The 23,135-nt window shown below is 45.2% G+C and overlaps 1 protein-coding gene across 1 annotated transcript in view; it reads right to left on the bottom strand.

Annotated features, from left to right (window-relative positions):
* LOC121558819 (short transient receptor potential channel 5-like) overlaps positions 1-23,135 on the bottom strand; it is a 92,143-nt gene that overhangs the window by 15,314 nt on the left and 53,694 nt on the right. The window contains exons 10-11 of the mRNA XM_045211794.1: positions 20,138-20,338; positions 16,592-16,713 (exon numbers count right to left, since the gene is read on the bottom strand). Of these exons, the coding sequence (XP_045067729.1) occupies positions 16,592-16,713; positions 20,138-20,338 (323 nt within the window). The remainder of the gene's footprint in view (positions 1-16,591; positions 16,714-20,137; positions 20,339-23,135) is intronic.

Genomic DNA, 23,135 nt, shown 5'->3' with positions numbered 1-23,135 from the left:
ATCCCACTCGAGGCTGTCATTAAAATCCAACTCGAACGTGTACACCGTTTCGGACAAAGAGGACAGAAATATGATCGCCCAATCGTGGTTAAAAGCCTAGGAAAAAGACTTGCTGGCACGAAAATAGGCATGAATGATCAGTTCCTGAGGGAGATTGCAGAAAGGCGCAAAGTTCTGTATCCAATCTTCAAGGAAGATAGATTAAAAGGGAAACGTGTGGCACTTGTGGTCGATAAACTATATATTGACAACCAAATGTTCAGAGACACAAAGACTACTCCATGGCTATTCTAAAAGTTGTAATAGAGGAGTCGAATAATGGAACACCCAATACTAGCAATGATAGGGATTGGAATATTAAATAACATTTATAGTAAATATAGTATTTAAAAAAAGGATAAAACGATATAACAAGAAAAGATAACAAGCAGAATAATACATCTTCAAATACAACTAATTAGAACATGGCTTTTTTGGCGGGCAGGTGTTGTTTTGGCGAACGGTTGTTGGGGTTGGTCCTGTGTTTCTCCCTGGCGTCCTTTCCCCCTTGCGGCAGGTATGGGATGTGGGTGCGTTTGCAAGCTCGGCCCATTTCCTCCGCAGTGGTGTGCATTTTTGTGTTTGGAAAGGTGCTGTGTTAAGTGAGTGAGAGGGGAAATGGTTGCATAAACTAGAGCCGACGGGTGTCTATGAGCAGGGGTCGTGAGAGAGAGAGCTTTCAATTTTGTGTAGATGAGGGATATACATTTTAAAATATAGTATACATCTAATCTAATTTTGTATTGTCCTATCATGATGGAAAGATCTCCAACCCTATATCCTGGACACCCCACCTGAGCGACCCATACACCAAAGAGAAGTTCCCATGGACCTGCTGTGAGTATGCAGCCTAAACAGAGAAATAAATGCGGTCAGAGACCTACTTGAGCAGCACCGCCCCCTCAAGATTCTGAGCCTGCCTGGCAGGGTTGGTCCTACAAAGCCAGAGCCCCCTGATGGGAGAGCATTATATACAAGGAAATTCTCAAAGCTGCTAATGAGAACCTTGACGACCTTTTTACCTAGCCGGTGGGGATTCCGGTAGGGTATCCCCACCCAGGTAGTGGCAGTGCTGGCAACACTGGCTGCAGTAACCCATGGAGAGGGGGTCACACTCGGACAATCAGAGAGGGGGTTTATCAGGTGGCACAAAATAATCAAAGGTCTGACTGCACGGAGATGCTTGGGAAAAATGGTTACAACGTGGGACCAGAGTGTTTGTGTCTCAGGTGAAGAGGGTGGATCTGATCTCCATCACCTAGGACTTGACATAGATTAAGTAGATTAATCAAATCTCACATTCTTATCAATTTCTGCTCAGTCTTGCATGCTTTCTCAATCAGCTGTAACTGTATGTGCACTCGTAAATCAGGTCCTTTCTTGAGGTGGGCTCTGGGATATAACAACCGTTGAGTATCTGATTTTATGGTGGATTGTGGAGGAGGGGGGTTGAGTGTGTTGGATTATGTGAGTATGTGCGTGTGTGTTTGTCTGGCATCTGTTGTGGGGGGGTGGAGATGTTGGGGGGGTGGGGGGGTGGGGGGGTGTGGGATGGACCACGGTAATTATTTGCTAGGATAATAATTGCTTGTCAATAAATTAAATGTAATACAATGGCAATCCGGGTTATATGTTAAAATCCTACGCATGAACTGCCGACATTATTACGCATATTAATTGATAATGATGGAAAATAAGATATGCAAGATATTTGAATAGATATATATATTTTTTAATAGTTATATATAGAGGTGACAGCATTGGAAATGCTTTTGGCGGTTAATCTGCTTCTGTTTTGTGGGTGCCACTGTGTGCTGTTTTCGATGGATGGGTCCTGGCCTCTCGGGGCCTTAGGGATGCGGAGGGACGTGGGTGGGATGCTGATCACTGGGATGACGGCCCAACCTGGGATGGGGAGGGGCTTTAGCGGGGGAATTAGTGGAGAACAATTGAAGGGATACTTAGTAGCAATGCAAATATCATGGTACAGCTATATGAACACTCAATCATTATGGTATTTTTTATTGGTAAATTTACAAACATATATAATGATAAATAGACTTGAAACTTGTATCTCATTGTGGTGTATGGTGAAATAAGTATAGCCAGTTATAATTGTAATGGCTTAGCTGATAATAACAAAAGAAGAACAATATTTACATGGCTCAAAGAGAAGGAATATAATATCTATTGTATACAGGAAACTCATTCAACAATTCGAGATGAAGTAGCGTGGAAAAAAGAATGGGGGGGGGGGGAAATATACTTCTCCCATGGGCAAAGAAATTCAAAAGGGTTGATGATATTAATTAATAGTAATTTCGATCCGAATGTGCAAATTGTCCAAATAGATACACAAGGTAGATGGATTATTTTAAATATGTTATTGGACAATAAACAGATATGGCTCATTAACATTTACGGACCAAATAATGATGATCCACACTTCTTTGACAATATATATAATAAATTATCAACCCTGCAAGCAATTCAAGACAATATTATTATGGTGGGGGATTATAATACTGTTTTAAATAGCTCAATGGACCGTAAAAGGAAATCACACCACAAACAATCACCCACATGCTCTTAAGGAAATCGTGAATGTCATGGATACATTAGAACTAGTAGATATATGGAGGCTTAAATATCCTGATCTAGTGAGATATACATGGCGGAGACTCAATCAAGCTAGTCATCTTGACTTCTTTCTTATGTCATTCTCGTTGGTACCAAAAGTTTAAAAAGTGTTGATAGGGGACAGAATGCAGTCGGACCATCATATAATTGGCACATACATTACTCTTACTGAATTTCCACGTGGGCGAGGGTATTGGAAATTTTATCAAAGCCTGTTGGATGATAACTTGTTTTTAACTGGGACAGAGAAAGGTATAACTGACTTTTACAACATAACATAGGTACAGCAAATCCCCTTATTGTATGGGACACCTTTAAATGTGCCTTTAGAGGCCATGCAATTCAGTACTCATCTCGAAAACAAAAGCAATTTAGGTCAAAAGAGTTTATACTAACAAAGGAAATAGAAAGTCTAACAGAACAGATAGATGGCAATAAAAACTGTAACATAGAGGCTCAGAATAAATTAGAGGAAAAACTAAAAGAAATGGAGAAACTTATTCAAGAAAGATCAAGTGTAATATATTATAAAAATAAAGCAAACTGGATGGAATATGGGGAAAAATGCACCAAATTCTTTTTAAATCTTCAACATAGGAATGCTACCAAAAATAATTTTATGAAACTGGTTACAATTGACGGAGTAACCCATGATTCACCAAATTATATTTTGAAGGAACAAACAAGGTACTTTAAGCATATGTTTTCGTTTCAGTCGCCTCCATTTCCTCTAACTGAAGCTAATTGTCGAGATTTTTTTTCTATTGATAATGTAAAATTAACAGCCAAACAGAAAGACTCATGTGAAGTTGAAATTACAGAGGAACCTCTGGATGCAATTAAAGACTTTAAGTCCGGGAAAACTCCAGGGTTGGATGGCATACCAGTCGAAGTATACCAAACCTTTTTTTATATACTAAGAGGACCGTTATTAGCATGTTTTACCCACTCCTATGTAAATGGTAGATTATCTGACACTCAAGAAGAAGGTCTGATCTCATTATTACTGAAACAGGATACAAGTGGAAAATATAAAGATCCAGTCCATTAAAAAAATTGGAGGCCCCTTACACTTCAGTGTTGTGATGCAAAAATCCTAGCAAAATGTATAGCGCATAGAATTAAAAAGGTATTGTCGGATATTATTCATTCTAATCAGACAGGTTTTTTTTTTACATGGAAGATACATTGGAGATAATACAAGGCTCAGAGAAACCAGGCCTGCTATTCATAGCAGACTTCGAAAAAGCATTTGATAAAGAACGACTGGGGTTTATATATAAATGCCTGGAGCATTTCAATTTTGGTGAATCTCTTATAAAATGGGTCAAAATCATGTATAGTAACCCTAGGTGTAAAATAGTAAATAATGGCTATTTCTCAGAAAGTTTTAAACTGTCAAGAGGAGTGAAACAAGGTTGTCCACTATCGGCATATCTATTTATTGTGGCCATCGAGATGTTAGCTATTAAAATCAGATCCAACAATAATATCAGGGGATTAGAAATACAGGGCTTAAAAACAAAGGTGTCATATTACGCTGATGATTCATGTTTTCTTTTAAATCCACAACTAGAATCACTCCACAGCCTCATAGAGGATCTAGATACATTTTCTAATCACTCTGGATTACAACCAAATTATGACAAATGTACTATATTACGTATTGGATCAATAAAAAATAAAAATGTTACATTGCCATGTAGTTTACCAATAAAATGGTCTGATGGTGATGTGGATATACTCAGAATACATATCCCAAAGGAAATAAATGATCTCACTTCAATAAATTATAATAGAAAGTTAGCAAAAATAGATAAAATCTTGCTACCATGGAAAGGTGGGTGCCTGTCAGTTTGTGGAAAAATCACCCTGATTAACTCTTTAGTATTATCCCAGTTTACCTATTTGCTTATGGTCTTGCCTACGCCTAGCGAACAGTTTTTTAAATTATATGAGAAACAAATACTCCATTTTATTTGGAACGGCAAGCCAGACTAAATTAAACGGGCCTATTTATATAATGAATATGAATTTGGAGGACAGAAATTATTAAATATTAAAGCATTAGACCTATCACTAAAAGCTTCAGTCATACAAAAGTTATACTTAAATCCGAACTGGTTCTCTATCAAATTAGTAAGATTGTCTCACCCAATGTTCAAGAATGGCCTTTTTCCCTTTATTCAGATTACAACCACTCACTTTCAGTTATTTGAAAAGGAAATAATCTCCCAGATATCACTATTTCTAAAACAAGCCATAGAAAGTTGGTTGCAATTTCAATTTAATCCTCCAGAAACGACAGAACAAATATGTAAGGGATCGGGGGTTGGCTGGGTCTAGACAGAGTCTGACACTTCCCCGATCTACAGAGAGGTGGAGTCATCAGACTCGATCTGGTTCACCTGAGTTCTGAGCACACCTGTCAGTAATTAGGGTAGAATATAAGGTGTGCTCAGAAGTTCAGTCGGTGCGAGGTATTGTTCCATTGTGACTTGCTAAGCGTTGTGTTCCGAGAGAGAGAGAGAGTTTGTTGTTTTTGATTACCCGTGTATCCGACCTGTGCCTTGTTGTTTGACTCCCCGAATTGCTTAATCCTCTGCTTGTCTATCCCAGTGATTACCGTACTCTGACCCTGTGCCTGTACCCTCGACTACGACTACGCCCGCTCCCTTGGTACCTCTGCCTGTCTCTGCCTGGCCCGGTTTTGACCACAGCTCGCCCGACCACGATTCAGCTATTCCCTTGTCTGTACTCTAATAAAGCATCGCAATTCTGCGATTGGATCTTACCACTCTGTCCGAGTATTCATTACAGAATATCTCGCCTTAACCATGGATCCAGCGGAATTACAGAGGCGATGGGAGATACAGGAGAAACGGATGGATGAACTCCTGCAACTACTCAACGCTGGTGCGGCTGAAGGCACCACCCCGAGCACGGTCAGTCCTCGTCATGCACCTCCGATTTCTCTACCGACAAGGTACGACGGGGAACCTGGCAAATGTCAGGGGTTTCTACTCCAGACGTCCCTGTATATGTCGTATAATCGTACTATGTTTTCCGATGACCGTAGCAGGGTGGATTTCATGATATCTCTACTAACGGGAAGAGCACTGGATTGGGCTACTGCGCTTTGGGCAGCTGAGGTCCCCGAGTTGAATGCGGAAGTTCAGTTCAAAAGACTGTTCCAAGAGGTGTTCGACCACCCAGTATCTGGGCGTAGTGTGGGAGACCAACTATGCGAACTTCAACAGGGCCGTCGCACAGTAGCCGACTACGCTTTAGAGTTCCGTACTATAGCAGCGGGAGCGGATGGAGCGAGACTGCGTTACTCACCATTTTCCGAAGAGGGCTGCGCAAAGAAGTACAGACTGAGTTGGCTTGTCGAGGAGATATCACTGCGCTACATGAGTTTATCAACATAGCCATCTCTATTGACAATCTGATAGTGCAACACAAGGTATCCACAGTCCGGGAGCCCTCGATCACTGGTCCTAAGCAATCGACAGAGCGGAGGAGAGAATCTGAGGAGGAACCTATGCAACTGGGACGGTCACCTCTACAAGGTTCGGTGAGACAACAACGTCAGCAAGACGGACTATGCCTGTATTGTGGTCAGTCGGGTCATTTCGTTCGTCAATGTCCGGTACGACCGAACCGTACCCCAGGATATCGCCTCGGAACTGCCAAACCGGTGAGTGAGACTCAAGTTTTGAACATTACATCTAAACAAATGTATGTGCCAGTTACCTTATCTGTCGGAGAGAAAGTGCGCAGGTTGGAAGGGCTTATTGATTCCGGAGCGGCTGCCAGTTTTCTGGATAGGGGTCTCGCTGAGGAGTTGGGAGTTCAACTTATCCCAATTCAACCTCCCCTGCGAGTCAACGCGCTAGACGGTGAGCCCATGGGTACTGGGTTCATTACGCACCGTACAGAGGTAATCAAGTTACAAGTGGGCTCCATATACCATGAGAACATCATTTTTTTTGTCATCTCCGCTCCACGGGAGCTGCTAGTTCTCGGTCACCCCTGGCTCGTCACCCATGATCCGGTCATCTCCTGGAAATCTGGCGATAACACTGCTTGGAGTGAGGTATGTAGGGCAGAGTGTCTCAAGTTACCTTGCAAAACGTCTACTGTGGAGGATGCGCAGGGTGCGGTGTCTACTGTTGTTCCACCAGAATACCAGGATTACGCGCAGGTGTTCTCCAAGGAGAGGGCCACCGTGTTACCACCTCATCGGGCCTGGGACTGCGCGATTGATCTGCTATCCGGGGCTACACCTCCTCGTGGAAGAATCTACCCGTTGTCACAGCCGGAACGAGAATCGATGAGCAAGTATATTGATGAGGCGCTACAGCAAGGGGCCATTCGCCCATCTACGTCTCCCGCCGCATCCAGTTTTTTCTTCGTGAAGAAAAAGGATGGCGGACTGCGTCCTTGTATAGACTATCGAGGATTGAACGATATTACCATAAAAAATCGTTACCCTCTTCCTTTGATCCCAGCAGCCCTCGAGCAGGTGGGGCAGGCCTCTATCTACAGTAAACTGGACCTCAGGAGTGCGTACAATCTGGTGCGCATTAGAGAAGGGGATGAATGGAAGACCGCCTTCATCACACATCGAGGACACTATGAATATTGTGTCATGCCCTATGGACTTACCAACGCGCCCTCAGTCTTCCAGGCGTTCATGAATGACATTTTCAGGGACATGATTGATCGCTTTGTTATAGTTTACATTGATGACATCCTAATCTATTCTAACTCTCTGAGTGAACATGTGTCCCATGTACGACAGGTTCTGGATCGGCTCCTACACCATTCTCTGTTCGTGAAGGCAGAAAAGAGTGAATTCCATGTCACTACGATTTCCTTCCTTGGGGCCATACTCACTCCCGACGGGGTTAAACTGGATGAATCCAAGGTACAAGCGGTACAAGACTGGCCTCAACCCCAGACGGTGAAAGAGCTCCAGAGATTCTTAGGGTTTGCCAATTACTATAGACGGTTCGTGCGTAATTTCAGCACCACCGCAGCTCCCCTGTCGGCGATGACCAGCTACAAGGGTCGGGGCCTGAACTGGACGGAGGGGGCAGTGCGTGCGTTTGAGACATTGAAACAACGCTTTACCACCGCTCCCATTTTGTGTCAGCCGGACCCTACCTTGCCGTTTATCGTGGAAGTGGACGCCTCGGAGGTTGGAGTGGGAGCCGTGTTATCCCAACGCCAAGGTGAGCCGCCCAAATCACGACCCTGTGCTTTCTTTTCAAGGAAACTGAATTCGGCCGAGCAGAACTATGACGTGGGTAATCGGGAATTACTGGCGGTGAAGTTAGCACTGGAGGAGTGGAGACATTGGTTGGAGGGAGCAGAGCATCCGTTCCAAGTGCTCACGGACCACCGCAACCTGGAGTATCTTCACAGTGCCAAACGACTGAACTCCCGACAGGCAAGGTGGTCTTTATTCTTCAACCGTTTCCGATTCACTGTCTCTTATATTCCCGGGTCCAAGAATGGTAAGGCGGACGCGCTTTCCCGACGGTTCGAGCGTGCGGAAAGACCAGTGGAGCCAGAACCTATTCTCCCCATGAGTTGCCGTGCTGGTCCTGTGAGGTGGGCTATCGATGACACTATTCAGGAGAGCCTACAAGCGGAACCAGCCCCTCCAGAAACCCCGGTGTCTAAGGTGTTTGTACCAGCTCCGCTTCGACCTCAACTGATGGAATGGTGCCACACGTCGCTGGGATCTGGTCATCCCGGAATCACTCTAACTACACGACTCATCAGCCGAAAATACTGGTGGGATTCCCTCACAGATGACGTCAGAGACTATGTATTATCCTGCCCCGTATGTGCTCAGTCCAAGGCGCCTCGTGCACTACCGGAGGGTAAGTTGATGCCATTGCCTACTCCTCAACGACCCTGGTCGCACATTGCTATGGACTTTGTTACCGATCTACCAGAATCAGAGGGCCATACTGTAATTCTCGTGGTCATCGATCGATTCTCCAAGATGTGCCGGTTAGTACCCATGACCCGTCTACCTAACGCAACTCAGATGGCTGAGACGATGTTTAACCAGGTGTTCCGGCAGTTTGGTGTTCCGGAGGATATTGTTTCCGACCGGGGACCCCAGTTTGTATCCCGGGTATGGAAGGCTTTCTGCGAACGCTTGGGCATCTCGGTGAGCCTCACCTCCGGATATCATCCCCAGGCCAATGGACAGACCGAACGGCTCAACCAGGAAATTGGGAAATATCTACGGCAACAATGTTCACGGCAGCCGCAAGAGTGGAGCCGATTCCTTCCTTGGGTAGAGTATGCTCAGAACTCACTCATTCACACCTCCCTACGTCTAACGCCCTTCCAGTGTGTTCTAGGGTATCAACCACCCCTGTTCCCGTGGGATACCGCACCAGGGATGGTACCGGCTGTGGACGAGTGGTTCCGTCGGAGTGCGCAGGTCTGGGAGACGGCCCATCAACATCTCAGTCAAGCCTCACAACAGCAAAAGACCTACGCCGACCGACGCCGGAGACCTACTCCCACTTATCAACCCGGGCAACGAGTGTGGCTGTCTACCCGAGACCTGCGGTTCCGATGGAGCTGCAAGAAGCTCCAACCTAGGTACATCGGTCCTTTCAAGGTACAGAGACGTATTAACCCTGTCACCTACCGTCTGTTACTCCCTCGACACTACAGGATAAACCCTACATTCCACGTCTCCCTGTTGAAACCTGTCCACTATAGCCCGATGTACCCCCCCATCGCTCAACAACCTACTACACCACCTTTGGAGGAGGAACAGGACACCACCTATACAGTCCACGAGATACTGGAGTCAAGACGGAGACGAGGGGGCATCGAATATCTCGTGGACTGGGAGGGATATGGACCTGAGGAACGGTCCTGGGTCCCTGCTAAGGACATACTGGATCCCGCTCTCAAGGCCACTTTCCACGCTGAACACCCAGATCATCCAGGACCCCGACCCAGAGGAAGACCACCCGGTAGAGGTAGAAGGCCGTCAGGAGCCGGCCCTGGGGAGGGGGATACTGTAAGGGATCGGGGGTTGGCTGGGTCTAGACAGAGTCTGACACTTCCCCGATCTACAGAGAGGGGGAGTCATCAGACTCGATCTGGTTCACCTGAGTTCTGAGCACACCTGTCAGTAATTAGGGTAGAATATAAGGTGTGCTCAGAAGTTCAGTCGGTGCGAGGTATTGTTCCATTGTGACTTGCTAAGCGTTGTGTTCCGAGAGAGAGAGAGAGTTTGTTGTTTTTGATTACCCGTGTATCCGACCTGTGCCTTGTTGTTTGACTCCCCGAATTGCTTAATCCTCTGCTTGTCTATCCCAGTGATTACCGTACTCTGACCCTGTGCCTGTACCCTCGACTACGACTACGCCCGCTCCCTTGGTACCTCTGCCTGTCTCTGCCTGGCCCGGTTTTGACCACAGCTCGCCCGACCATGATTCAGCTATTCCCTTGTCTGTACTCTAATAAAGCATCGCAATTCTGCGATTGGATCTTAACACTCTGTCCGAGTATTCATTACAAAATAATGCAACTGTCACGCCCTGGCCTATAGAACTCTAGCTAGTTTGGTCAGGGTGTGAATATATTCTATGTTTTGTATTTCTATGTTTGGCCGGGTATGATTCCCAATCAGAGGCAGCGGTCGCTCGTTGTCTCTGATTGGGGATCATACTTAGGCAGCCAGTTTTCCTGCCTGTGTTGTGGGATCTTGTTATGTTCATGTTTAGGCTTGTGTGTTAGCCTTTGGGCCGTCACGGTTAAGTTTGTTGTTTTGGTTACTGTTTCGTGTGTTTATTAGTTAATAATCATGTTCGCCGTTCACGCTGCACCTTGGTCCGTCCCGTTCCTTAACGTACGTGACAGCAACAAATATTGTGGTTAAACTCAAATATAATAATTGACAAAAAAACTTTTTTTTTGGACCAAAAAAAAAATAAAAAAGGTATAATCTTTGTAAATGATATCATCGGTAGGACTGGTGGAGTTATGTCGCACATGCAGCTAACAAAAACATATGGAAATGTCTGCTCTACCCAAAATTACAACCAAATAATTGCAGCCTTACCGCAAAAATGGAAGAGGAAAGTGGAAGGAGGAGAAAGTAAGGAACTTGTCTGTCGGCCTTACATTAAAGAACATAATTGGTTAAGGAAAACTGTGATAAATTAAAAAGTATATCAGTTTCATTTAAGGACCAAAGGATTGACAGCCGTCCCATATAGATTGCAAAATAGTTGGGAAGAGATTTTTGATGTACCGATCCCATGGCACAGTGTTTATGAACTGATACGCAAAACAACACCAGATTCAAAACTTAGAATCTTTCAATTTAAATTATTATATAAAATTCTTGCTACCAATAGAATGTTATTTATATGGGGGATACAATCTTCCCAGCTCTGCAGATTTAGCTGTGAAGAGACAGAATCATTAGATCATTTTTTTTGGTACTGTCCATTTGTAGCTTGTTTTTGGACACAGGTCCAGGAATGGCTAAAGGATTGCAATATTTACCTGGAGCTAACCCTGCAGATAGCACTACTGGGTTATCTGAAAAGTCATAGTCAATCGATCAATAACATAATAATACTATTAGCAAAAAATATTATTTTCAATTCACAATCTGTAGAAACAATGAGAATAGAAAGGTTCAGAACTTTTGTAAGACATCACAGTACAGTTGAAATATATATGGCAAATAGAAATCCTATATGGATGGTGTTCAAAGATAGATGGGAGGTGTTGAATGGAATTCAAGGATGGGATTAATAACAACTAACAACAAACAATAACAAGATAACTAATAATGTAGGCACACTGTGTCCATAATAAGTGTATGGGTTGTAGGTTGGGAGCTTTTGTGAAGGAGCACAGTTAGAAAGATATGCCATATAGAAGCAAACCGGATGGACATCATGAAAATGATCGGAGAGGTTGAGAGTAGAAGAAGTTCAGGAGAAAGAACAAACAAAATGTAATTATTGTAAAATTGACCATAAAATGTCCATAAAATGTAGATAGTGGGTATGGGCTGGAAGTAGAGGCCTAGGCATTGTTGTTCACTAGTTTACTCCAAGTGGGGAAAGGGTGGCGGGGTTGGAAAGTAATAAAGGGGAATATATATATATTTTTTAAAGGTGTATGTATGTATATACAGTGAAGGAAAAAAGTATTGGATCCCCTGCTGATTTTGTACGTTTGCCCACTGACAAAGAAATGATCAGTCTATAATTGTAATGGTTTATTTGAACAGTGAGAGACAGAATAACAACAAAAAAGTCCAGAAAAATGCATTTCAAAAATGTTATAAATTGATTTGCATTTATTGAGGGAAATAAGTATTTGACCCCTCTGCAAAACATGACTTAGTACTTGGTGGCAAAACCCTTGTTGGCAATCACAGAGGTCAGATGTTTCTTGTAGTTGGCAACCAGGTTTGCACACATCTCAGGAGGGATTTTGTCCCACTCCTCTTTGCAGATCTTCTCCAAGTCATTAAGGTTTCGAGGCTGACGGTTGGCAACTAAAACCTTCAGCTCCCTCCACAGATTTTCTATGGGATTAAGGTCTGGAGACTGGCTAGGCCACTCCAGGACCGTAATGTGCTTCTTCTTGAGCCACTCCTTTGTTGCCTTGGCCGTGTGTTTTGGGTCATTGTCATGCTGGAATACCCATCCACGACCCATTTTCAATGCCCTGGCTGAGGGAAGGAGGTTCTCACCCAAGATTTGACAGTACATGGCCCCGTCCATCGTCCCTTTGATGCGGTGAAGTTGTCTTGTCCCCTTTGCAGAAAAACACCCCCAAAGCATAATGTTTCCACCTCCATGTTTGATGGTGGGGATGGTGTTCTTGGGGTCATAGGCAGCATTCCTCCTCCTCCAAACACGGCGAGTTGAGTTGATACCAAAGAGCTCGATTTTGGTCTCATCTGACCACAACACTTTCACTCAGTTCTCCTCTGAATCATTCAGATGTTCATTGGCAAACTTCAGACGGGCATGTATATGTGCTTTCTTGAGCAGGGGGACCTTGCGGGCGCTGCAGGATTTCAGTCCTTGACGGTGTAGTGTGTTACCAATTGTTTTCTTGGTGACTATGGTCCCAGCTGCCTTGAGATCATTGACAAGATCCTCCCGTATAGTTCTGGGCTGATTCCTCACCGTTCTCATGATCATTGCAACTTCACGAGGTGAGATCTTGCATGGAGCCCCAGGCCGAGGGAGATTGACAGTTCTTTTGTGTTTCTTCCATTTGCGAACAAGCTGCTTGGCGATGGTCTTGTAGCCAATTCCAGCCTTGTGTAGGTCTACAATCTTGTCCCCGACATCCTTGGAGAGCTATTTGGTCTTGGCCATGGTGGAGAGTTTGGAATCTCATTGATTTATTGTTTCTGTGGACAGGTGTCTTTTATACAGGTAACAAACTGAGATTAGGTGCTCCTAATCTCAGCTCGTTACCTGTATAAAAGACACCTGGGAGCCAGAAATCTTTTTGATTGAGAGGGGGTCAAATACTTATTTCCCTCATTAAAATGCAAATCAATTTCTAACATTTTTTACATACGTTTTTCTGGATTTTTTGGTTATTATTCTGTCTCTCACTGTTCAAATAAACCTACCATTAAAATCATAGACTGATCATGTCTTTGTCAGTGGGCAAACGTACAAAATCAGCAGGGGATCAAATACTTTTTTCCCTCACTGTATGTATGTATGTACAGTGGGGAGAACAAGTATTTGATACACTGCCGATTTTGCAGGTTTTCCTACTTACAAAGCATGTAGAGGTCTGTAATTTTTATTATAGGTACACTGTGAGAGATGGAATCTAAAACAAAAATCCAAAAAATCACATTGTATGATTTTTAAGTAATTAATTTTCTTTTTATTGCATGACATAAGTATTTGATCACCTACCAACCAGTAAGAATTCCGGCTCTCACAGATCTGTTCGTTTTTCTTTAAGAAGCCCTCCTGTTCTCCACTCATTACCTGTATTAACTGCACCTGTTTGAACTCGTTACCTGTATAAAAGACACCTGTCTACACACTCAATCAAACAGACTCCAACCTCTCCACAATGGCCAAGACCAGAGAGCTGTGTAAGGACATCAGGGATAAATTTGTTGACCTGCACAAGGCTGGGATGGGCTACAGGACAATAGGCAAGCAGCTTGGTGAGAAGGCAACAACTGTTGGCGCAATTATTAGAAAATGGAAGAAGTTCAAGATGACGGTCAATCACCCTCGGTCTGGGGCTCCATGCAAGATCTCACCTCGTGGGGCATCAATGATCATGAGGAAGGTGAGGGATCAGCCCAGCAGGACCTGGTCAATGACCTGAAGAGAGCTGGGACCACAGTCTCAAAGAAAACCATTAGTAACACACTACGCCGTCATGGATTAAAATCCTGCAGCGCACGCAAGGTCCCCCTGCTCAAGCCAGCACATGTCAAGGCCCGTCTGAAGTTTGCCAATGACCATCTGGATGATCCAGAGGAGGAATGGGAGAAGGTCATGTGGTCTGATGAGACAAAAATTGAGCTTTTTGGTCTAAACTCCACTCGCCATGTTTGGAGGAAGAAGAAGGATGAGTACAACCCCAAGAACACCATCCCAACCGTGAAGCATGGAGGTGGAAACATCATTCTTTGGGGATGCTTTTCTGCAAAGGGGACAGGACGACTGCACCGTATTGAGGGGAGGATGGATGGGGCCATGTATCGCGGGATCTTGGCCAACAACCTCCTTCCCTCAGTAAGAGCATTGAAGATGGGTCGTGGCTGGGTCTTCCAGCATGACAACGACCCAAACACACAGCCAGGGCAACTAAGGAGTGGCTCCGTAAGAAGCATCTCAAGGTCCTGGAGTGGCCTAGCCAGTCTCCAGACCTGAACCCAATAGAAAATCTTTGGAGGGAGCTGAAAGTCCGTATTGCCCAGCGACAGCCCCGAAACCTGAAGGATCTGGAGAAGGTCTGTATGGAGGAGTGGGCCAAAATCCCTGCTGCAGTGTGTGCAAACCTAGTCAAGACCTACAGGAAACGTATGATCTCTGTAATTGCAAACAAAAGTTTCTGTACCAAATATTAAGTTCTGCTTTTCTGATGTGTCAAATACTTATGTCATGCAATAAAATGCAAATTAATTACTTAAAAATCATACAATGTGATTTTCTGGATTTTTGTTTTAGATTCCGTCTCTCACAGTTGAAGTGTACCAATGATAACAATTACAGACCCCTACATGCTGTGTAAGCAGGAAAACCTGCAAAATCGGCAGTGTATCAAATACTTGTTCTCCCCACTGTATATTGTGATGTCACGAGAGGCTGTGTCCTGGAGGGACGTTACATCCCCCTGAGGTGGCTGCAAACCCAGACAGCTATGGCTCCATCTGCTGGTATGGTCGGGAACTCCACCCCTCTATGGCCAATCTTCCCACGCAGCTGAAACAAATGAGGAGCTGATGAGCTGAAGGTTTGGGAAGGGAAGAGAGACAGTCTCCAAGCTGGGCTCTCAGGAGGACAAGAGTGCTGCACGTCCACTTCCATGAGGAATATAAGGATTTGGAGATACTTACCTTTGGGAAATACTCACCTTTGGATATATGCACCTGTGGAAATACGTGTGGGACATTTGGAAGGACGTTTTGCTGGGTTGGCCACTAGCTGCAACGGGGAATACAGTAAGACTGGGGAAAAGTTATTTGAGCGAGGGAGAGTTATGATTTTGGATGTGGAAGAGACATCCCTGAACTGTTAACCCTGAAAGAGCCACCAGAGTACAGAATTGTGTTATACTTTCGTTAGTTTCCCAAGACCTTTAATAAAATCCTTGTTTTGGTTGAACCTGGTCTCCTTGCACTACTTGAGCAATCCCGCTGAAAGCTGTGTAGCCTCTCGTGACATCACAATATATATATTTATATATAGATAAACATGGGGGATTGGAAGTGATGCAGACAATTACATTGATGGAAGTTACAATCTATCTGCAATATTAAGCTGTTTACTGTAAATTTTTTATTGTTTATTTCTGATCTACCCCCCCTTCTATTATTTTGGAACTTTTGTGAGTGTAATGTTTACTGTACATTTTTTATTGTTTATTTCACTTTTGTTTATTATCTATTTCACTTGCTTTGGCAATGTCAATAAAGCCCTTAAATTGAAATTGAGAGAGCAAGAGGGAGAAAGAGAGAGAGAGAGAGAGAGAGAGGGGGGGGTGAGAGAGAGGGTGAGAGAGAGAGAGAGAGAGAGAGAGGGAGAGATGGAGAGAGAGGGAAAAAGAGAGAGAGAGCGAGAGAGAGAGAGAGAGAGGGAGGGGTGAGAGAGAGAGAGAGAGAGAGAGGGAGAGATAGAGAGGGGGTGAGAGAGAGGGTGAGAGAGAGAGAGAGAGAGAGGGAGAGAGAGAGAGGGGGGTGAGAGAGAGAGAGATAGAGATGGAGAGAGAGGGAAAAAGAGAGAGAGGGAGAAAGAGAGAGCGTGTGTGTGTGTGTGTGTGTGTGTGTGTGTGTGTGTGTGTCCTTACTCATAAATATTCATAACAGGCATGTCTGAGAAGTGTTAATTTGCATTATGTGTGCCATCGAGTGTGTCTCTAATCGTACTGATAGATTACAGTCAATAACATCATCATCACCTAGAACAAACACCAACGTCGATGACTTGGCTGGGACAGTGCCCCCTCAGCAAGACCAGTGGAGCACAACCCGTTGTTGCATCCCAATAATCTCTCCTTCCTCCTGAAGTGTGCACCCGTTCACTACTCCACACAAAGATAAAATGTGTGTGTGTGTATATGTGTGTGTGTGTGAGTGTGTATGTGCGTGTGTGTGTATGTGCGTGTGTGTGTGTCTTACGTTGAGAAAGCGTTATTCTGTTTCTCACAGCGGATGCCCTTGCAGTTGTTGGGTTCATCTGAGGCGTTGGTCTCGTAGTAGAAGTACAGCTGATTCAGACCGTTGGCAAACGCTAGCAGGACCTAGCAGATACAAGTATGAAAAAAAAAAAAAAAATGTATGCACTCACTAACTGTAAGTTGCTCTGGATAAGAGCGTCTGCTAAAATGACAAATTTTTTTTTTAAATACAACGATTAGACGTTACCTAGCAGGACCAAACAGATTCAACGTTAGACGTTACCTAGCAGGACCTAACAGATTCAACGTTAGACGTTACCTAGCAGGACCTAACAGATTCAACGTTAGACGTTACCTAGCAGGACCTAACAGATTCAACGTTAGACGTTAGCTAGCAGGACCTAACAGATTCAACGTTAGACGTTAGCTAGCAGGACCTAACAGATTCAACGTTAGACGTTAGCTAGCAGGACCTAACAGATACAAGGATTCGACGCTAGCTAGCAGGACCTAACAGAGACAAGGATTCGACGCTAGCTAGCAGGACCTAACAGAGACAAGGATTCGACGCTAGCTAGCAGGACCTAACAGAGACAAGGATTCGACGCTAGCTAGCAGGACCTAGGAACAGATACAAGGATTAGACATTAGCTAGCAGGACCTAACAGATACAAGGATTAGACGTTAGTTGAGTACTTTCTTATGCTGCAAATACTACACCCTATTCAAAATGCTACACCCAATACCCTCTTCCTAATGCTACACCCATTACCCTGTTCCAAATGCTACACCCTGTTCCAAATGCTACACCCTACACCAATTGGTAGAGCATGGCGCTTGTAACACCAGGGTAGTGGGTTCGATCCCCGGGACCACCCATACGTTAAAACATTTTATGCACACATGACTGTAAGTCGCTTTGGATAAAAGCGTCTGCTAAATGGCATATTATTATTATTATTATTATTATGTTCCAAATGCTACACCCTCCACCCTGTTCCAAATGCTACACCCTCCACCCTGTTCCAAATGCTACACCCTCCACCCTTTTCCAAATGCTACACCCTCCACCCTGTTCCAAATGCTACACCCTCCACCCTGTTCCAAATGCTACACCCTCCACCCTGTTCCAAATGCTACACCATCCACCCTGTTCCAAATGCTACACCCTCCACCCTGTTCCAAATGGTACACCCTGTTCCAAATGCTACACCCTCCACCCTGTTCCAAATGCTACACCCTCCACCCTGTTCCAAATGGTACACCCTCCACCCTGTTCCAAATGGTACACCCTGTTCCAAATGGTACACCCTGTTCCAAATGGTACACCCTACACCCTGTTCCAAATGGTACACCCTCCACCCTGTTCCAAATGTTACACCCTGTTCCAAATGGTACACCCTGTTCCAAATGCTACACCCTCCACCCTGTTCCAAATGGTACACCCTGTTCCAAATGCTACACCCTCCACCCTGTTCCAAATGCTACACCCTCCACCCTGTTCCAAATGGTACACCCTCCACCCTGTTCCAAATGGTACACCCCTGTTCCAAATGGTACACCCTGTTCCAAATGGTACACCCTACACCCTGTTCCAAATGGTACACCCTACACCCTGTTCCAAATGGTACACCCTACACCCTGTTCCAAATGCTACACCCTCCACCCTGTTCCAAATGGTACACCCTGTTCCAAATGCTACACCCTACACCCTGTTCCAAATGCTACACCCTCCACCCTGTTCCAAATGGTACACCCTGTTCCAAATGCTACACCCTCCACCCTGTTCCAAATGCTACACCCTCCACCCTGTTCCAAATGGTACACCCTGTTCCAAATGGTACACCCTACACCCTCTTCCAAATGCTACACCCTCCACCCTGTTCCAAATGGTACACCCTGTTCCAAATGGTACACCCTACACCCTGTTCCAAATGGTACACCCTACACCCTGTTCCAAATGGTACACCCTACACCCTGTTCCAAATGCTACACCCTCCACCCTGTTCCAAATGGTACACCCTGTTCCAAATGCTACACCCTACACCCTGTTCCAAATGCTACACCCTCCACCCTGTTCCAAATGGTACACCCTGTTCCAAATGCTACACCCTCCACCCTGTTCCAAATGCTACACCCTCCACCCTGTTCCAAATGGTACACCCTGTTCCAAATGGTACACCCTACACCCTGTTCCAAATGCTACACCCTCCACCCTGTTCCAAATGGTACACCCTGTTCCAAATGGTACACCCTACACCCTGTTCCAAATGCTACACCCTACACCCTGTTCCAAATGCTACACCCTACACCCTCTTCCAAATGGTACACCCTGTTCCAAATGGTACACCCTGTTCCAAATGGTACACCCTACACCCTGTTCCAAATGGTACACCCTCCACCCTGTTCCAAATGGTACACCCTGTTCCAAATGGTACACCCTGTTCCAAATGCTACACCCTCCACCCTGTTCCAAATGGTACACCCTGTTCCAAATGCTACACCCTCCACCCTGTTCCAAATGCTACACCCTCCACCCTGTTCCAAATGGTACACCCTCCACCCTGTTCCAAATGGTACACCCTGTTCCAAATGGTACACCCTGTTCCAAATGGTACACCCTACACCCTGTTCCAAATGGTACACCCTACACCCTGTTCCAAATGGTACACCCTACACCCTGTTCCAAATGCTACACCCTCCACCCTGTTCCAAATGGTACACCCTGTTCCAAATGCTACACCCTACACCCTGTTCCAAATGCTACACCCTCCACCCTGTTCCAAATGGTACACCCTGTTCCAAATGCTACACCCTCCACCCTGTTCCAAATGCTACACCCTCCACCCTGTTCCAAATGGTACACCCTGTTCCAAATGGTACACCCTACACCCTGTTCCAAATGCTACACCCTCCACCCTGTTCCAAATGGTACACCCTGTTCCAAATGGTACACCCTACACCCTGTTCCAAATGGTACACCCTACACCCTGTTCCAAATGGTACACCCTACACCCTGTTCCAAATGCTACACCCTCCACCCTGTTCCAAATGGTACACCCTGTTCCAAATGCTACACCCTACACCCTGTTCCAAATGCTACACCCTCCACCCTGTTCCAAATGGTACACCCTGTTCCAAATGCTACACCCCTCCACCCTGTTCCAAATGCTACACCCTCCACCCTGTTCCAAATGGTACACCCTGTTCCAAATGGTACACCCTACACCCTGTTCCAAATGCTACACCCTCCACCCTGTTCCAAATGGTACACCCTGTTCCAAATGGTACACCCTACACCCTGTTCCAAATGCTACACCCTACACCCTGTTCCAAATGCTACACCCTACACCCTCTTCCAAATGGTACACCCTACACCCTGTGGTGTATGGTGTACCTATGGCCCTATGGTCCTTCTAGACAACAACCGAATGGCTTTATTCAACCATGACAATACAATCTACTTGTCAGCTACAGGTGTGATTTCATGTCTATTGGCCCTCATGCCAAACCAGTTGACAGTCTGAGGTGTGTGTGTGTGTCTCACCAGACAGTAGATGAAGAGGAACTTGAGTATATCCAGCAGCATCCTTCCCAGTGAGATCTGTAGAGGTCCCAGGTGGGAATTGGCCGTGAACAGGGAGATGAGTCGTAGAGAACTGAAGATATTAGCTATAGCAAACAATGCTTCTGCTATCAGGGTAGGGTGCCACATCTCCCACTCTTCTCTAGGACGGGATGAGTTGTACTATGGAGAGAAATAGAGAGAGAAATAGAGAGATAGCGAGCGAAGGGAAGGTTGAAATGGAGAGAAATATGTGGATGGATTTACACCATGTCAAAATTCAAACCTGTCAGTGTTGAGCTCCCCCGATTCTACATTTCTGCTTCTTGGCCAGAATCACAGGAATCCATCTGCTTCTCTCTCTCTCTCTCTCTCTCTATATATATATATATATATATATATATATATATATATATATATATATATATATATATATACAGTGAGGGAAAAAAGTATTTGATCCCCTGCTGATTTTGTACGTTTGCCCACTGACAAAGAAATTATCAGTCTATAATTTTAATGGTAGGTTTATTTGAACAGTGAGAGACAGAATAACAACAACAAAAAACAGAAAAACGCATGTCAAAAATTTTAGAAATTGATTTGCATTTTAATGAGGGAAATAAGTATTTGACCCCTCTGCAAAACATGACTTAGTACTTGGTGGCAAAACCCTTGTTGGCAATCACAGAGGTCAGACGTTTCTTGTTGTTGGCCACCAGGTTTGCACACATCTCAGGAGGGATTTTGTCCCACTCCTCTTTGCAGATCTTTTTACATTTACATTTAAGTCATTTAGCAGATGCTCTTATCCAGAGCGACTTACAGTTAGTGAGTGCATACATTATTTTATTTTTCATACTGGCCCCCTGTGGGATCTTCTCCAAGTCATTAAGGTTTCGAGCCTGACGTTTGGCAACTCGAACCTTCAGCTCCCTCCACAGATTTTCTATGGGATTACGGTCTGGAGACTGGCTAGGCCACTCCAGGACCTTAATGTGCTTCTTCTTGAGCCACTGCTTTGTTGCCTTGGCTGTGTGTTTTGGGTCATTGTCATGCTGGAATACCCATCCACGACCCATTTTCAATGCCCTGGCTGAGGGAAGGAGGTTCTCACCCAAGATTTGATGGTACATGGCCCCGTCCATCGTCCCTTTGATGCGGTGAAGTTGTCCTGTCCCCCTCACAGGCAGCCTTCCTCCTCCTCCAAACACGTTGAGTTGAGTTGATGCCAAAGAGCTCCATTTTGGTCTCATCTGACCACAACACTTTCACCCAGTTCTCCTCTGAATCATTCAGCTGTTCATTGGCAAACTTCAGACGGGCATGTATATGTGGTTTCTTGAGCAGGGGGACCTTGCGGGCACTGCAGGATTTCAGTCCTTACATTTTTTACATTTTTAGTCATTTAGCAGATGCTCTTATCCAGAGCGACTTACAGTTAGTGAGTGCATACATTTTTTATACTGTCCTTCACGGCATAGTGTGTTACCAATTGTTTTCTTGGTGACTATGGTCCCAGCTGCCTTAAGATCATTGACAAGATCCTCCCGTGTAGTTCTGGGCTGATTCCTCACCGTTCTCATTATCATTGCAACTCCACAAGGTGAGATCTTGCATGGAGCGCCAGGCCGAGGGAGAATCAAATTAAATCAAATCACATTTTATTGGCCACATATACAGGGGGGTACCGGTGCAGAGTCAATGTGCGGGGGCACCGGCTAGTTGAGGTAGTTGAAGTAATATGTACATGTGGGTAGAGTTAAAGTGAATATGCATAAATAATTTACAGAGTAGCAGCAGCGTAAAAAGCTGTGGTGGGGGGTGGGGGTGGGGGGGCAGTGCAAATAGTCCGGGTAGCCATGATTAGCTGTTCAGGAGTCTTATGGCCTGGGGGTAGAAGCTGTTGAGAAGTCTTTTGGACCTAGACTTGGCACTCCGGTACCACTTACCGTGCGGTAGCAGAGAGAACAGTCTATGACTAGGGTGGCTGGAGTCTTTGACAATTTTGAGGGCCTTCCTCTGACACCGCCTGGTATAGAGATCCTGGATGGCAGGAAGCTTGGCCCCAGTGATGTACTGGGCCGTACGCACTACCCTCTGTAGTGCCTTGCGGTCGGAGGCCGAGCAGTTGCCATACCAGGCGGTGATGCAACCAGTCAAGATGCTCTCGATGGTGCAGCTGTATAATTTTTTGAGGATCTGAGGACCCATGCCAAATCTTTTCAGTCTCCTGAGGGGGAATAGGCTTTGTCGTGCCCTCTTCACGACTGTCTTGGTGTGTTTGGACCATGATAGTTCGTTGGTGATGTGGACACCAAGGAACTTGAAGCTCTCAACCTGTTCCACTACAGCCCCATCGATGAGAATGGGGGCGTGCTCAGTCCTCTTTTTTTTTTCCTGTAGTCCACAATCATCTCCTTTGTCTTGGTCATGTTGAGGGAGAGGTTGTTATCCTGGCCCCACACGGCCAGGTCTCTGACCTCCTCCCTATAGGCTGTCTCATCGTTGTCGGTGATCAGGCCTACCATTGTTGTGTCGTCAGCAAACTTAATGATGGTGTTGAGTCGTGCCTGGCCATGCAGTCATGGGTGAACAGGGAGTACAGGAGGGGACTGAGCACGCACCCCTGAGGGGACCCCGTGTTGAGGATCAGTGTGGCAGATGTGTTGTTACCTACCCTTACCACCAGGAAGTCCAGGATCCAGTTGCAGAGGGAGGTGTTTAGTCCCAGGATCCTTAGCTTAGTGATGAGCTTTGAGGGCACTATGGTGTTGAATGCTGAGCTGTAGTCAATGAATAGCATTCTCACGTAGGTGTTCCTCTTGTCCAAGTGGGAAAGGGCGGTGTGGAGACGGTATTGAAAAACCATTCTGTGGATATTTTCCAAATACCCCGGTATACGGTATATACGGTATACCGCCCAAGTCTAATGAATATTTCACAACGAATGTTCCGGAACTGAACATCAACTTCTGGG

The sequence above is a fragment of the Coregonus clupeaformis genome, chromosome 39, assembly GCF_020615455.1.
Source record: "Coregonus clupeaformis isolate EN_2021a chromosome 39, ASM2061545v1, whole genome shotgun sequence".
In the NCBI taxonomy this organism is placed as follows: domain Eukaryota; kingdom Metazoa; phylum Chordata; class Actinopteri; order Salmoniformes; family Salmonidae; genus Coregonus; species Coregonus clupeaformis.
The sequence above is the reverse complement of the archived record's forward strand: the minus strand, read 5'-3'. Positions and strand labels throughout refer to the sequence as shown.